General features: G+C 35.1%; 2 protein-coding genes across 4 annotated transcripts in view; one reads left to right on the plus strand and one right to left on the minus strand.

Annotated features, from left to right (window-relative positions):
- The window catches only part of SUPT3H (SPT3 homolog, SAGA and STAGA complex component), a 554,087-nt gene that overhangs the window by 49,937 nt on the left and 488,304 nt on the right, over positions 1–15,846 (plus strand). For all 3 annotated transcript variants that reach the window (XM_039231173.1, XM_039231171.1, XM_039231172.1), the window contains exon 2: positions 5,759–5,859. In XM_039231173.1, the coding sequence (XP_039087104.1) occupies positions 5,759–5,859 (101 nt within the window). The remainder of the gene's footprint in view (positions 1–5,758; positions 5,860–15,846) is intronic.
- LOC120231217 (runt-related transcription factor 2-like) overlaps positions 1–15,846 on the minus strand; it is a 51,163-nt gene that overhangs the window by 3,599 nt on the left and 31,718 nt on the right. The window lies entirely within an intron of this gene.

Genomic DNA, 15,846 nt, shown 5'->3' on the forward strand with positions numbered 1-15,846 from the left:
TAAAGGTATTTATTAAGGTGAGATTTGAAAGGAGGGGATTGAATTAGAATTGCTTTATTGAGAGAAAATATGCCAGGACCAGACTGCATGGAGGTAGGCAGGAGGAGAGCTGGTGAATCAAAAATGCCTTGGAGCGTTTGAACTTCTGTAACTGAAGAGTAGTGTTGTACAGAACCGGGATTTTGGACAGAGAAGCGGGTTTGGTGGAGGAAAATGTGCCGGGAAATAGTATATTGTAGAGAAGAGTTTTTCTGTCCATGAATATGAAGTCTTTGATAATTATATTAAGATGGCGATTCGCTACATAGAGCCGACAACTTGTCATTTTGATCATTGGGTCTTCCTTATGAACATTTGTAGCTTCTTATGTGTGCTAATTAGAATCAAACTGATTTTGGTTAGGAAGTACTTACTCCTAATAGTTTTTAAGAAAACTAATTGCTCAGTGAATGAATGGTGGAAGAATATTTACTATCATATATTGCTCTTTATGGTGCTTCATAATTTTGAGAGGACTTTTCACTTCTGCACTTTGATTTTACAGTAATCCAGTGGCATATGTGTAGTTTTTTTAAATTATTTTTTTATGTTTTAGTGCGCCTAAATATGCTTTATTTTCAGATTTTAACAAGTGGTAAATCTCAGGACAGTTTTCCCATAATAATCGACCAGGTCTTAGTTCCTACTTTTGTCCCATAGTATCTTGTGCATTGTCTCTAAACTAATTCCATTGAATATATCTGATCGGTTAACTTCAGGAGGCTATAAGCTACTCAGTGGCAGAGACATATCTTTCTTATCTTTATATTCTTTGTTATACCAGTCAGTAGTTTATTCATTCACCCAACATTTACTGAGCATCAGCAGCGTTAGGCAGTAGATTAGCTACCAGCGTTACAGAAAAATCAGTTTCCCTATTGTTAAGCAGTTAGCAGTTTGAGGACAAGGAAATAGTTACACTATGGTGTGAGAAGTGCTATGATTGATGCATCTTATCTCAGGTTCTGCACTCATTTGATATGTAGTAAGCGAATACAAATGATTTTTAGTTATGAAAATACAATTAGCAGTTTCAGGAGAATTGCTATTGATTTCCAGTTATATGTGAATCATCTGTTCTTTAGGTTATTCATGGGATGTTGTTGCTCTTTTAGCAGGTAACTGTATGGACATTTGAGCTTTATATCTCCTGAAGCCCACCTACATAAATTTATTGGAATTACCATTGTGTTATCTCAAAATACTAGGTATAAAAGTTTTAAAATTGTGTATAATTAAAAATTTTAATGTTTTACATTCTCAGAGATTGAATGATTATTTGGTATTATTTTTCACGGAAGAGAAATTTATGCCATGATGTAACTTGAGGTGTTTTTTTTTTTTTTTTAAGACAACAAAACTAAAATGCAGTGTATAATAGTGTTAGCTTAACCTTAATTGCTTCCTGCCTTTGGAGTTCTGTGAAAATGAGAATGTTCTGACTGTAACAGTTTTCTATTAATTTATGTATGTGGGATGTTCAGGCTATGAATGGTTGGAATTGAAACTGTTTATACTCAGAATCAGTACATAGATCTGCTGAATTAATTTTCCTCAGCAGTGATGTAATAGAAGAAATGATAAAACATTCCATGGTCTTTTAATAAATGAGTAGACTGATGGATTTCACAATCTAGATATTTATGTTGTTTTGATGGTGCTACAGCTAGTGATAAAGTTTTCAACTTCATTTTGAGGTATTTTAAGCCATAGATGTTTCATGGTATATTTCTTCTTTGGCCATTTAGCACCAAAAATATGAGCTGTAATTAGAAACCTGGTAGCATGTTCATTACATTTTTGTTTAATTCACATTTGAATTACACAATGTGTAACTTTACTACAGTTAAAATTTTTCTTTTCATTATGGTATTTTCTGAGGAAAAGGGTATATCCTCAAGGTCCATTGTTTTAAAATAAAAGATGTCCGCTTCGCTGGAACAAGATTTCACAGGTGTGACATAGTATTGGCTATTGACTTAATGATCAGGTTTAAATCAGTATTAATCAGAGATGAACTTACTCCTTGGGTTCACATTTTAAACTGTGGCATGTTGAAATAATCGAGATCTCCATCTGCACATCTGAATTCATTTTGTAAAATATGGCAAACAGCTGCATTTCAATCGAAAGCTAAAACGACTGCAGGACATTAACCCATTGAGAAGATTACAGTAGGTTTTCAGTTCCATGTTAACTGTATTTATTAGAGAAAATTGACTTGAGTGCTTCTGCTTTTAACTGGCTTTTTTTTTTTTTTTTTAAATGTCTAGGAGAAAGGAAATAAAGCATTGGGATGATAGGACTTTGATGTGTAAAGAAGTTATGTCTAAAGAAGTTAATTATCTAAAATCAAACAAAATGTGGGTATGGGAAATAATTATTTTAAAGATTCTAATGAGCTATCAGCTCATCATGTCAGAAAAATGTTACTCACCTGCTTGATTTAAAAATGAAATAACTTGACTGTGGAAGGATGATTGTGGTTATAATAAACTAGGTTTGGGACCTTTTACTGATAAATACTCTTGATATGAAACATTTGCAGTAGGGGACAAGTGAAGAAAGCTGCTTTAATGGGAATTTACATCCTGCAGTATCTCCTCTTCAGAGTGTGAAAGCAGGGTGACCGAAGGGGCAGACTGCTCCAGCAGTGTCGCAGGATAATCCCACAGACCGGCATGTCTTCAAATCTGACATGAGTCAACTGAAATCCTGTTTTCGGAGGCCGGGGTTAATACAGTCTTTGAGTTTAATGTTTTCTCCAGGATATTGTATCTTTGCCAGTATTCTGTTGGGACGAGGGAGACACTTTCTGAGGCCCTTGAGAGAGCCAGGTTCCTTTTTTATCACTGCCTTGATTCCCTAGGACTGTTCCTAGAAGTAGTTGGGTTCCTGTCTATTTTCCCCCCATCTTAGATTTGGTGATGTGATTTTTTTTTTTTTAAACCTGAGTTCTAATGGTGATGCTTCTTTTCCTGTTTTTTTGTAGAGAAAAGGACAGACTTTAAAAATCTTTGTGAAAAAAAAATTAGGCTTAAAATAAGTTTATGGTCTTTAATAGCATTAGCTTTTTTATGTGCTTTAGAATTTTGGCTTTCAGGCTCAGTTTGAGTAAAATTTGTTTCTTTACTATTCTTTCCTCTTGCATTTGGCCTGGCCCTCAGGGCCCTCTAACTAGACCATGGCTTATCTTGGCAGATAGTTGGCTTTGCCACAGAAGGATTTGGGGTATTTCAGATCTAGCTAACGAGCTAGCCTGCTGTTTATCTGAGTCCTCTGTCCTGTTGACTTCTGAAAAGCTGGTTTTTCTTTTCTTTTTAAAAGTTTATTTATTTTGGGGAGGGGGGGAGAGAGAGAGAAAGAAAGAAAGAGAAAGATGGGAGAGCATGCCTGCAGAAGGGAGGGGCAGAGAGAGGCAGGGAATCCCAAGCAGACCTGGCCCTGCCAGGACAGAGCCTGATGTGGGGCTTGATCCTACAGACCTTGAGATCATGACTTAAGCTGAAATCAAGTATTGGAAGCTTAATCAACTGAGCCACCCAGGTGCCCCTCAAAAGCTTCTTATATGGCCTGTCTCAGGCAGTGGTTTGTAGTATTTTTTTTTTCAGTCTTCTTTCATGGAGCCCAGTCCTTACATCTCAGTCCTTGGTGAATCGCCCTGGTTCAGGTTTCCATGATCACTTTTAGCCTCTACTGCCCACAGTTGCCCAGGAGCTGTCAGATTAGAGGATGTATTAATATTAAGAAGGTAAGTTTTGTAGCCGTGTGGAGAATGAACTGAGATGGAAAGAGAGGAGCTCTTCTGGCACCTACGGAGAGGACATAGCAGTAGAACAAGAGGAGGAGCATGTAAGAACGTAAAGTAGAATTTATTTGGTTTCTTACAAAATATAGGATGTTGGAGAAGGAGTCAAAGACCATGGAGATTTTGAGCGAGGATGACCACTAGCAGTAGTTATGGCAGTACTGAAAACTTTTATAAGGAAACTAAGTACTTACTGTTTGTTGAGTTGCATCAGGGTCTTTTAGTGAGATCTTATTTTAGTGATAATATTCAGGTTTCTTACGCTTGCGACTGTCAAATAAGAGTAACCTAAATTTGTTACACAGAAGCTTTTAGCTGATCAATAAAGGGAAAATTCTTAAGTTCTTTCTGCGTATGATAATTATGGTTAACATTGTGTGCTTACTGTGTGCTAAGCAGTGTTCTGAATGCTTTGTACATATTAGTTCATTTAATCCTCCCAATAGCCCTAAGAGTGTGGGATTCTCATTCCCATTTTAAAGATGAAGAAACTGAAGCACACGGAAGCCTAAGTAATTTGCCCAAAGCCCTAGCAGAACTGGGATTTGAACCTTGGCAGTCTGACTCCTGACTTCGCCTAGTTTATTTATTACTACAGTGTACTCTAAGTTTCCAGTACCGCTTTATTTTTAAAAAACTTTTCTTAAATGTTTATTTTTAAATTTATTTTTTAAGTTTATTTTTTGAGAGAGAGACACACACAACAGAGTGTGAACGAGGGAGGAGCAGAGAGAGAGGAAACTAAGACTCTGATGCAGGCTCCAGGCTCTGATCTGTCTGTACGGAGTCCAATGTGAGGCTTGAACTCATGAACCATGAGAATGTGACCCGAGCTGAACTTGGAGGATTACCTGACTGAGCCACCCAGGCACCCCAAAATGTTTATTTTGAGAGAGAGAGATTGAACAAGCGCATGTGCTTGGGAAAGGGACAGAGAAAGAGGGAGAGGATCCTAAGCAGGCTCTATGCTGTCAGCACAGAGCCTGATGTGGGGCTAGATCCCACGAATCGTGAGATCATGACCTGAGCCAAAATCAAGAGTTGGACACCAAACCACCTGAGCCACCTAGCTGCCTCATTATTGCTTTCTTTTATCATATGTTCAAATCTACAAATTATTTTTTTAAGGAAAATTATATTGCAATATTTATATGGACATACAAACTAATAGCTAACATTTATTGAGCACTTACTGAGTAATGGTTGAGGCTTTTATCTACTTTCGTTGGGTTGTTATTTTCACTAATTCTTGTTTATGGGACTGCCACATAGCATTAAATAAAATCACATGTATTAGGGTTGGCATCTAATTTTCCATTATGCATCAGCTTAATTATATTGGGGGAAAAAGTCACATTTTAAATTGATGAGTTACTTAACTATAAAATATCACACTGCTTACTTGTGATGTACTGATTGACTTTATTTTTATTATTTATATCTTGGGCTTTGGTTCAAATGAGAATTAGATTAACTCTTAGTTGGAACCTCAGTACGTGAATTAGAAAAGTCAGAGTTGTTCTGTTGTTCTGGAGGGAACTGTGAGGTTGTGCTTGGAGACCCCTGGGCGCTTCCTGAAATATTGCCAGTGAACCTTAGGGCTCCCTGGAGCATATTTTGAAAACCATGGAGTTCTATTATTTTAGTGAGTCTTTTTCTTCCAGTATTTATTGTAAAATTTGTACTAAAATGTTTTTCACTCAAGTCAGTAATATTTGATGCCGTATTTGACTAAGCAGTTTTTTCCTCTTTATGATTTCATTTTAATAAAGAACATCAATATGAACAAATCAGATTTATGTAAAAATTAGGAATTTAAAATTTTCTATACTTTTGAAGTAATTTATAATTGCTCCATGCATTTATTTATAGTTAAATACATTTTGTAAGCCCTATTTCTTTTTTATTTAGATGAATAATACTGCAGCCAGCCCAATGTCTACTGCCACTTCAAGTAGTGGAAGAAGTGCAGGGAAGTCGATAAGCTTTGCAGCAGAATTACAGAGTATGATGTGAGTATGTCTGCATCACACTTCTTACTATTTCAGGTTTACTCGTGTTGATAAAAGACAATAGAAATAACAAAATTTCTAAAACTTAACTTTGAAATGCGCACTTTACAAAGTAAAAATGGAATAGTCTCTTAATAGTTTAAAAAGCCACATGCAGAAGGGGCAAAATAGGTTAATAATGCTCCAGTAGTGCTGTTTTTGAAAAATAAATATTGGTTCATCTTTAAAAAAGAATAAACAATCACATAAATATTTTTGCTTTCATTATTCTCTGCTCAAATCTGTGTTATGGATTGTTTATTACTATTTTAGTTTTAGACTTAGAGGATTTGGAGATTGATTATATTCTTGGATAGTTGAAATGTTTTCACAGAGAGATTCTCTGTTTTTCTCAAGGATGATAATGATTTCATGAGCCTAATTTAAATTAGTTTTTAGTTTTGATAATATTTGAAATTACTGTGTTGCTGAATGTTGAGAAAAAACAGAACATTTAAAAAACACGTGTTCTTTTTGAGAAATTGCACAATCATTCTTAAGACTCTTTTCAGCTTAATTTCTTGCTTCTTGCATTGAGCAACATGGCAGATCTTGATTTGAGGAGATGTAGCTTACTTATTAGAAATGTCTGCTGGCATAGATTAGTTTTTTTCTTTATTATTAGTTCAGGAGACAATTACCCGCATAAGTGGCACAACACATTAGAGCTCTTCTATTCCTATGGATACAATATTCATGACCTACTGGGCAATTTGAAAAGAATGTTTCTGTGGAAGGTTTAAGTATCTTCCTCTTGTGGGTGTATATTGATAGGTGATTATTGTTCAGATATATATGCTATTCATATGCTTGATAAACATACTTTAGACAACACTGAGAATGTGTAGGTTATAGGTTCTCCCAATTTTTGGTGTGAGGATCCTTCTACACTCTTCAGTTGTTGAAGACCTTAAACAACATTTGTTTATGTGGGTTATACTTACTAATATTTATTGCCTAGAGTTTAAAACTGAGGAATAAAAATCAGTAATTTATTTGAAAAACAGTAAGCCTGTTACATGTTAACACAAATTACATATCCCTTATAAAAATAATTATATTCTTAAACCAGAAATTGGTAACATAGTTTGTTAGATAAGATGAGGATAAACTTCTATTAATTTCGGAGTTGTATTAGGTGAACCTGGGTTTTAAATTATGGAAAATGTTAAGGGTTTATGCTGGTGTACATTTTTATGTGATAAGCACTTTCATTTTTAGTTTCGTAGCTTAATGTAAAACATTAAGAATGTTTTATGTTGATTCTATTAATTATGTTTCAGAATACTAAATATGCTTTAAAAGGTTTACAGTAAAGTGAAGAAACTCATTTTCTTGTAGAGCTGGTTCATTGATTTACTTTGTATTTTTAAAAGCTTTTAATTTCAAACTCATAAAATTACAGAGACTAGGATAATGAACTCCATGCATCCATCATCCAGTTTTAACAATAATTGTGTTTTGCTAGTCTTATTTAACCTTTCTCCCTAGTCTCCACTTTTCTTCTATGCAGTATTTTAAAGCAAATCCCAGACACATCATATTTTAAAGCTGGTGGCATTTATTAAAACAACATATTTGTTGTAAATAAAAAACAAGCTCTGTAGCATAGGTCAGCACACGGGCCCACAGACTGGCTGCCTGTTTTGGAAAATAAGGTTTTATTGGACTACATCCATACTCATTTGTTATCTGTCGCTGTTTTCATGCTCTATGACAGAGTATTTGTGACAGAGACCATATGGCCTGTAAAGCTGAAAGTATTTACTGTATGGCCGTTTACAGAAAAGGTTTACCTGGTCTGTAGAAACAGCTCTCTGTAAGAAAGCTGTATTTCCTTTTGTCATTTATACTTTGGAGAGGTTCTTCTTAGTGCATTTGATAGATTGCAGGCCACTCAAAACAGAAAAAAATAAAAGCTAGATTCAGCACTTTCTTATTAAATACTTTTGCAAACATCTTCTCAACTAATGTGCTTAAGCTGGATTCAGAATGCAAAAGTTATTGTTGGCTACAGGTTTGGAAGAAATGTACATTTTCCTTCTATTTCAGACCTCTTAGAGAGGCCACTCCTAATAGTTACATTCATCATTTATAGTCTGAAGTTCGTTTTTTCCCTTTATGAATTGCTTCATAGAACAGGAAAAAAGGGCCCAAATTGGGGGAATCTTTTCAAATTTACCAATATTTTCTATTGATGTAAAGTTTTCAGGCTTTTGATGCTATAAGAATTAGTATACATTTATTCTTGCTTATATCACATGTGAAGTATAGACCTAAGTGTTCATGTTTATTTTGTGTTGTAGGAATTTCATTCTGTGAATCCTCCCCTACCCCGTCCCCCACCAGTCCTATCAGGCCTGTTTGTATTATAGTGCTGTTGTTTATTTATTTATTTTAATTAAAAATTTTTAAAAAAGTATTTGCTTTTGAGACAGAGTGAGAGAGACCGCATGAGCAGGGCAGGTGCAGGGAGAGAGGGAGACACAGAATTTGAATCAGGCTCCAGGCTCTAAGCTATCAGCACAGAGCCTGATGTGGGGCTCTAACCCACGTACCTGTGAGATCATGACCTGAGCTGTCAAATGCTTAACCAACTGAGCCACCCAGGAGCCCCTATATTGCTGTTTCTTAATCTTCTGCTGTCATTTCACCATGAATGAGCTGTTTTAGTCTTGTCTCCTGCCCTCTAAATGAGTAACAGTGTCGTGTCATTTCCAGGGGATAGTTGCAGTGAAAAGTGTCTCATTGTGAAACACAAATGAAATTGTAATGATCTGTTATCAGATATAGAATTGGCAGCTGGTCTGTGCTATTAGAGCCTTGAGAGAACTGACCATGTTTTAAGTTTGTGTTGTAAATTCTACCAGTGAAGCATTCTTTAGTAAGTGTTCTACAGGTTTTAAACTAAGGGATGAACCAGCAAACAGTTGGTCAGTTGGGCATGACAAGGAGCTCTCCCATACCTAGTGGATATAACTCAGCACATTTGCTATGTGCTTCTTATTATAGCTCTTTGAGTAACATGTGCTAGGAGGGTCCAAGAGGCTTTTCATTTTTAAGTTACTGAACTCAAGTAGCCTGTAAATTACAAAGTGAAACCTTTTCAATCCACATTGCAGGTGTTTTAACAAACTTCTTAAGAATTTTGATTAAGAGCACTTCAAGGAGTTTTCATTGGCTATTTTCTTCTTTATTTTACTCATTTATATATTTCTTGCCTTATTATATTGTACTTTGTCAGGTTTTTGACCTGGTGATGATTTCAGGTTTCACTGTTTGGTAGCATTTAGTAATTCTCATGCAACTAAGTTAAAAAAAAATAAAGATTTTGTGTTTACATGTTACTTATATTTTGTAAGAATTCTTCCAAAGGAAAGTTTCATCCATAATTTAAAGTTCGCAGATTGAAAAGAAATTTTTTTAATCAGGAGTGTTTTTATTATCTACAATAAAATTCATTCTCTTAACTGTACAGTTCTGCAAGTTTTGCATTTTTAGAAACCAACATTTATTGACCTCTTATCTGACAGTGCCTAAATGCCTTCAAAAGAGTGTAGCAATAGAGAGGGGTTGTGGAGACATAGGGCTGTCATGTGATAGGATGTGAGCAATTAATTTCATGGTAGCACAAAGGAGCGAGTGATGACCTTCTGAGGGTAAGCTTCCTGAGATCTGTGCTTCTGACTGCTTCCTGGAATGTCCGTTAAGTAGTCTGTGAGCATCTCAAACTTAGTATGTCCAAAACTGAACTAGTACAGTAAGATTTGCTTCTTTTCCTGGCAATTTTTGGGATATATAACGAAAACCATTTATTGCATTTAGACTAGGCATTGCTGCATTAGAGTAGGCATAAACAACTAGAGTTGCCTATGTGAAATAGTATCTTTTGGTTATTATTTAGCATTATAAATTAAGAGCTGTGAAAGAATTATGTTCCCAGTTCTATCCTCAGGTTAATCTGACTTTAAAGAGACCTGATATGTAAACATAGGAAGTAACCATAGATGTTCATTAAACTGACACAGATTCCTTAAAATATTGTGTTTCCCCTCTATGTTTAAGGTTCTTAGGAAATTAGAGAAAAATTCATAAAGGTAAACAGTGCTGGCATTAATGGATTGCAACTTCAGAGATGCTTTATTAATACTGATGATAATAGTGAATGCTTCTGCAGAGCACAATGTGTACCAGGCACTTCCTGAATCCTTCCATATACCATTTCTTTCTCTCTCTCTTCTTTTTAATGTTTATTTTTGAGAGAAAGAGAGAGACAGAGCATGAGCAGGGCAGGGGCAGAGAGAGATGGAGACACAGATCTGAAACAGGCTCCAGGCTCTGAGCTGTCAGCACAAAGCCCAGCGTGAGGATGGAACTCACAAACTGCGAGATGATGACCTGAACTGAAATTGGACGCTTAACCGACGAGCCACCCACCCAGGCACCCCTCACCCCCCCCATTTCATTTAATCTTCACACAACCCCATGCAGTTAATACTGTTACTCCCCTCTCATAGATTAGATGAGGAAATGGAGACACAAATAAGTAACTTGCAAAAAATTGCCATTATAGTAAGGGGCAAAACCTGGTGTTTAAGTCTGGGAGTCTGACTCCATCAGAGTCCGTACTTTGACATATTATGCTAACCTACATTTTGGTCAATAAAACTTTGATTCCGATTTATGAAATTTAGTTTACAAATGTTTACTAATTTCTGTGTGAGTAGTGTACTATAATGAAGTAATGGGAAAGCTGAATAATTATCTTTAATTAATTAATAATGAGGTCTAATTTTTATAAGTAGTATTGGATTGTTACTTTCATATAATAATAGCATTTATTTCAGTTTCCTATACCTGACCACCAAATTATTTTAAGCAAGGCCATGTCAGTAATGTAGAGAAAGTATAATTTTTCATTGAAATTGTATATTTACTACCTATATGCTCCTTATTAGATGCCCCTATTTGTGATATGCCATAATATTGGATAAGGCTACATTGTTGAATATTCAATGTAATATATAACATAATATGAATATTTAAATGTTCCTTTCATATTCTATCACTATTAAATAATCCTTTAATTCCTGATTCCTGATAATTTAAATAACACCAAAATACGTGGATAAATTTATCCTTGTACTTTTTGTGGAATGCATCTGTTTGGATTATTTTAATATATACGTTGGTTTATAGATACAACAATAATGAGGATTTTCAAATTATTTAAAATGGGTCACAATCTTTCCTTTTGAAAGTAAGAAAATGCTAAAGCTGATTGAGAACACAAAAGTGCCATGTAACACAAAACACTGTGTATCTTTTCAGAAAGGAAAATAAGGAAATGTTTATGTTGCTCCATCCAACTGAATGAAGTGCTTGCATTGAACAAGTGTGTCATCTTAAAAAAGAGACTATATGCAATTTTGAATTAGTGCTGAAATAACTCTATCAGTTATCTCATGAAAATAAAGTTAAGTAGGCCTTTGAGTTGAGCATAGTATGTCCATAATTAGCAGGGAGAAAACCATGTTGCTCACTCTTAGAAATGAATCCTTAAAATTCAGGGAGATGGTCATTTTGGTAATTTTGTAATGAAAATCCTTAGTAATGTAGGGAAAGATAGGTAAAAATTCATAGATTCGTCATTCTAAAATTGTAGTGTTGTTGCAAATTATGACTGGAGAATGGGAATACTATCTCTGAACTAGTCTGATGGTGAACCAGGACCTAGCCGATATGCAGTTGCATATAGACTTCACTTGTCTTTAGTGTGAACATTCATACATTCCACTCTGTTCTTGAGTGCTTGCCTAGACTCTGTCTGAGAGTGTTAAATAGCATATTTTTTTTTTTAATGTTTATTATTTTGAGGGGAGGGAGGGAGAGAGAGAGAGAGCAAGTGCGTACGCAAGAGAGCACTCAAGTAGGGCAGGGGCAGAGAGAGGGGGAATCCCAAGCAGACTCCGTGCCGTTGGTGTAGAGCTGGACCCAGGGCTCCATCCCACCAACTGTGAGATTGTGACCTGAGCTGAAATCAACACCTAACTGACACTGCCACCCAGGTGCCCCCACCCCACCTTTTTAAATGTTTATTTATTTTGAGAGAGAGCATGTGTGAGCTGGAGAGGGGTAGAGACAGAGAGAGAGAGAGAGAATCTAGCATATGGTTTATGTACAGTGTTAACCTTCTAAACCCTGAAAACAGAAATTTTGAAATACATTTCTCAGATAAGGGATTGTGGGCTTGCATCTACTTCATAGGGTTTATTTGAATATGAAATGAGATACTGAGTCAAATCACATAGTTCTTGTTCCTGACACATAGTAAACACTATCCTGTTAGTTGTTGCCATCATCTTAAAAAAAATGTTATCATCTAGGGCACCTGGGTGGCTCAGTTTGTTGGGTGTACTGCTTTGGCTCAGGTTATGATCTTGCGGTTCGTGGGTTTGAGCCCTACATTGGGCTCTGTGCTGACAGCAAAGAGCCTGGAGCCTGCTTCGGATTCTGTGTCTCCCTCTCTCTCTGCCCCTCCCCGCTTGCACTTGGTCTCTGTTTCTCTCTCAAAAATAAAAAAACATTAAAAAACCTAAAAAAGAAAAAAGAACCCTTAAAAAATGTTACCATCAGCATATGATTAGGAAGCTTATAAAAATGTTGCAAGTGCAGGGGCAAATGTTTGCAGTTTTGTGGGAATAATTTTTATAATTACAGGGAAAAGTGATTTGTCTACATTATAGCCTGCTCTCCAGTAGAACTCTCTGCATGATGGAAATTTATATTTCTGTGCTCTTTAGCATGATAGCTGCTAACTGCATGTGCCTACTGAGTACATTAAATGACTGTATTTGACAACACAGAAGAAATACAGAAAATGCAAATTATACATGGACTACTTATTTTCTGGGTTGCTTATATTTTTATCAAATTTGGGAAAATACATATTACATGTTATGACTTTTTTTGATTTAATAATTTTTACTTTTAAATAAGTGCTGTTACCAGTTTTACACTTCTTACTTCTTCCTCTTTTATTTTGGCTGTCATTGTCCCACAGTTCTTTAAAGATTTTGGGATATTAATTTTTGGTTACTTTGGTCAGATTTGATTGAGAGGTTTAATATTACATTCATGTTCCATTTTATAGAAAGTATAGATAGTACTGAAATGTGTTAGTTTCTTAAAAATATTCCTTTGTGAACTTATATATTTATTTTTCATCTTACTGAAAGTCCCATGACTGTAGCTCTGAATGTATTGTATTGTATTTGATTATCATGCCAGTGTGCATTTAACTAGATTTGAAAAATTACTGGTAGCTGCAATGTTAGCATTATGTTATACAGTATTATGTTAATTCATTTTTTTTAACATGGCTGAGATTTTGAAAACTTGTTATTTTCAAATGTACAAAATTCAAAATTAATTTTTAGGTGCAGTCGTGGGTGGGGGCACCTGGCTGGTTAAGTTGGTAGAGTGTACGACTGTTGATCTCGGGGTTGTGTGTTCAAGCCCCATGTTGGGTGTAGAGATTGCTTTAAAAAAAATAAATAAAAATCTTAAAAATGGTAGTGGATAAAAATGGATTCTTCAATACTGAAAATATGTCAGAAAGTGGTTAGTACTTTTGGATAGGAAATGAAAATTTGCTGTCTACCATTATGTTTTGATTGCATCCTGACAATCAAGTCTGTTGATACGAATGTAAATGATTCCTAATATGAAAGAGATATAATTTTATATAAAAGAGTAACAGATTTTTAATATAAGAGAATGAATCCTTTTTATTTTGACAGTTTGTTGGGTCTAAGATTTCACGGCTGACACACAGCTCTGACTCTAAGGTGTGAGATGGATACACAGTTTTGCATTACATCCAAGGAAATGAGAATTGACTTATTCTTGGATGTATTTTAACATGTTAACATACATTAACATGTTTGTATATGTTTTTGACATACTAAGATACATCACCAAAAATATATATTGGTGTGAGTGTGCTACCTTTTGCAAATAGTTTTTGACATCTCTGCATAGATATTTAAAAAAATCCTAAAATATCCTATGCTTTTTAAAGAATACTTTAGTCATTAGGTTTTCTAACTGGCATAACTTTTTTTTCATGGGACAAAGTATAGTTTACAAACCGCTGTTCTAGGTAAGAGAAGTGGGAACTAATGCTTAATCTTTGACTGCTTTCTTCCTCTTTTTTTTTTCTCATCGATTTCTCTGTGTGAAAGAACCATGTGTTTTGCCATGGCTGAGACAGTGTTTTGTATCCTTTTGTGCTTTTTCCTTGCTCCTGTTTTACATGGGTTAGGGGCGTGTTTCTAATAAGGATAACAATACACTGGTAATATGTTTCTTCCAACTATGGGTGAAAGTAAACTTTTTGGGCTGGTCTGGCAATCAATTGATACCTATTTCCTCAACAAAAATAGCATTCTCTTTGTGTGGAATTAAACCCAGTCAAACTTGGAGTACAACCCATTTCTAAGTCAAATACTGCCTCTTCCAGACTGAATTCGGGTTTCATAATATCCTGTATATCTCTAATCCTTTCGAAGGATATGAACAGAGATAATACTTGTTTTTAATATACAGTAAAACTTATCTGGAATCTATAATATAATAAAATATACGTTACTTAAAGGGTAAATTAGTGTAAAGGACAATAATGGCACATCTGAGTGATTTAGATAGCATGATACAGTGGAAAGGATTGTAGATTTGCTTCTGGGAGATCTTGGTTCACTTCTGCCTTGGTGGATTCTATATATTAAGAACAAAATAACCTCCCCCATGCCCTCAAAAACCTCTAAAACCATGGAAATATTATGGGTAGGGGGAATTGTTATAGCTACATTTTGTTTAAAATGAAATGTCTTTTGTATTTCCTTATTATAGAAGCAGTTTGTGTTTTTTTCTGAAAAAACATCAGGAGATCTAGAAGGAACATACCATTTTAAACTCACTGAGTTAAACCACTATTAATGCTTTGGTATTTATCTTTTTAGTTCCTTTCCAGTGTATATAATTTTTTTTTTTTAAATGTTGAGAGAGAGATAGAGACAACATGAGCAGGGGAGGGTCAGAGAGAGGGAATCACAGAATTCGAAGACAGGCTCCAGGCTCTGAGTTTGCTGTCAGCACAGAGCCCGATGCGGGGCACTTGAACCCACGAACCGTGAGATCATGACCTGAGCCGAAGTCAGACGTTTAACTGACTTAGCCACCCAGGTGCCCCTCCAATGCATATAAAAAAGCTCATATTGTAACTACTATCGTATAACTTAAGATTTTTACTTTTAAAATACCATAAGCTCTTTCCATATTGATAAGTATATGTCATTATCTTTATAGCTGTAGTGTATATTTTTGTAATACTTCAGCATTACAGATAGGATTGTAATGAACTTTATAATACAGTTATAAATCTAATCTTCTTTCTCTTCTCCCCCTGACTCATTGTTTTCTTTCTCTCTGTACTATGTGTGTGTGTGTGTGTGTATGTATGCATGTGTGTATCTTTGAGCATGTGACTAGATATTTTGTTAGGACTAATTCTTTTAAGGTTTTTGTTGACCTTTCATAAAGGCTTTAATGAAATGTAATTCCACCAATAGTATATATAATATACCCCTTGCCAGTATTGAGTAATGTGACATATATATGCTTACATTTATTTATATGTAAATAAATAAATAATTGAAGTAAATTGACAATATTATGTTAGTTTTAGGCGTACAACATCATTTAACAATTCTGTGTATTATTCAGTGCTCACCATGATAAGCATAGACACCATCTATTACCATACAACATAATTATAGTATCATTGGCCATAATCCCTATGCCGTACTTCTCTCCATGACTAATTTATTTTATAGTTAGAATTTTGAATCTCTTTATCTGTCTTTTTGCCCATCCCCAAGTCCACCT

The sequence above is a fragment of the Hyaena hyaena genome, unplaced genomic scaffold, assembly GCF_003009895.1.
Source record: "Hyaena hyaena isolate Hyena2069 unplaced genomic scaffold, ASM300989v1 scaffold_55, whole genome shotgun sequence".
NCBI lineage: Eukaryota > Metazoa > Chordata > Mammalia > Carnivora > Hyaenidae > Hyaena > Hyaena hyaena.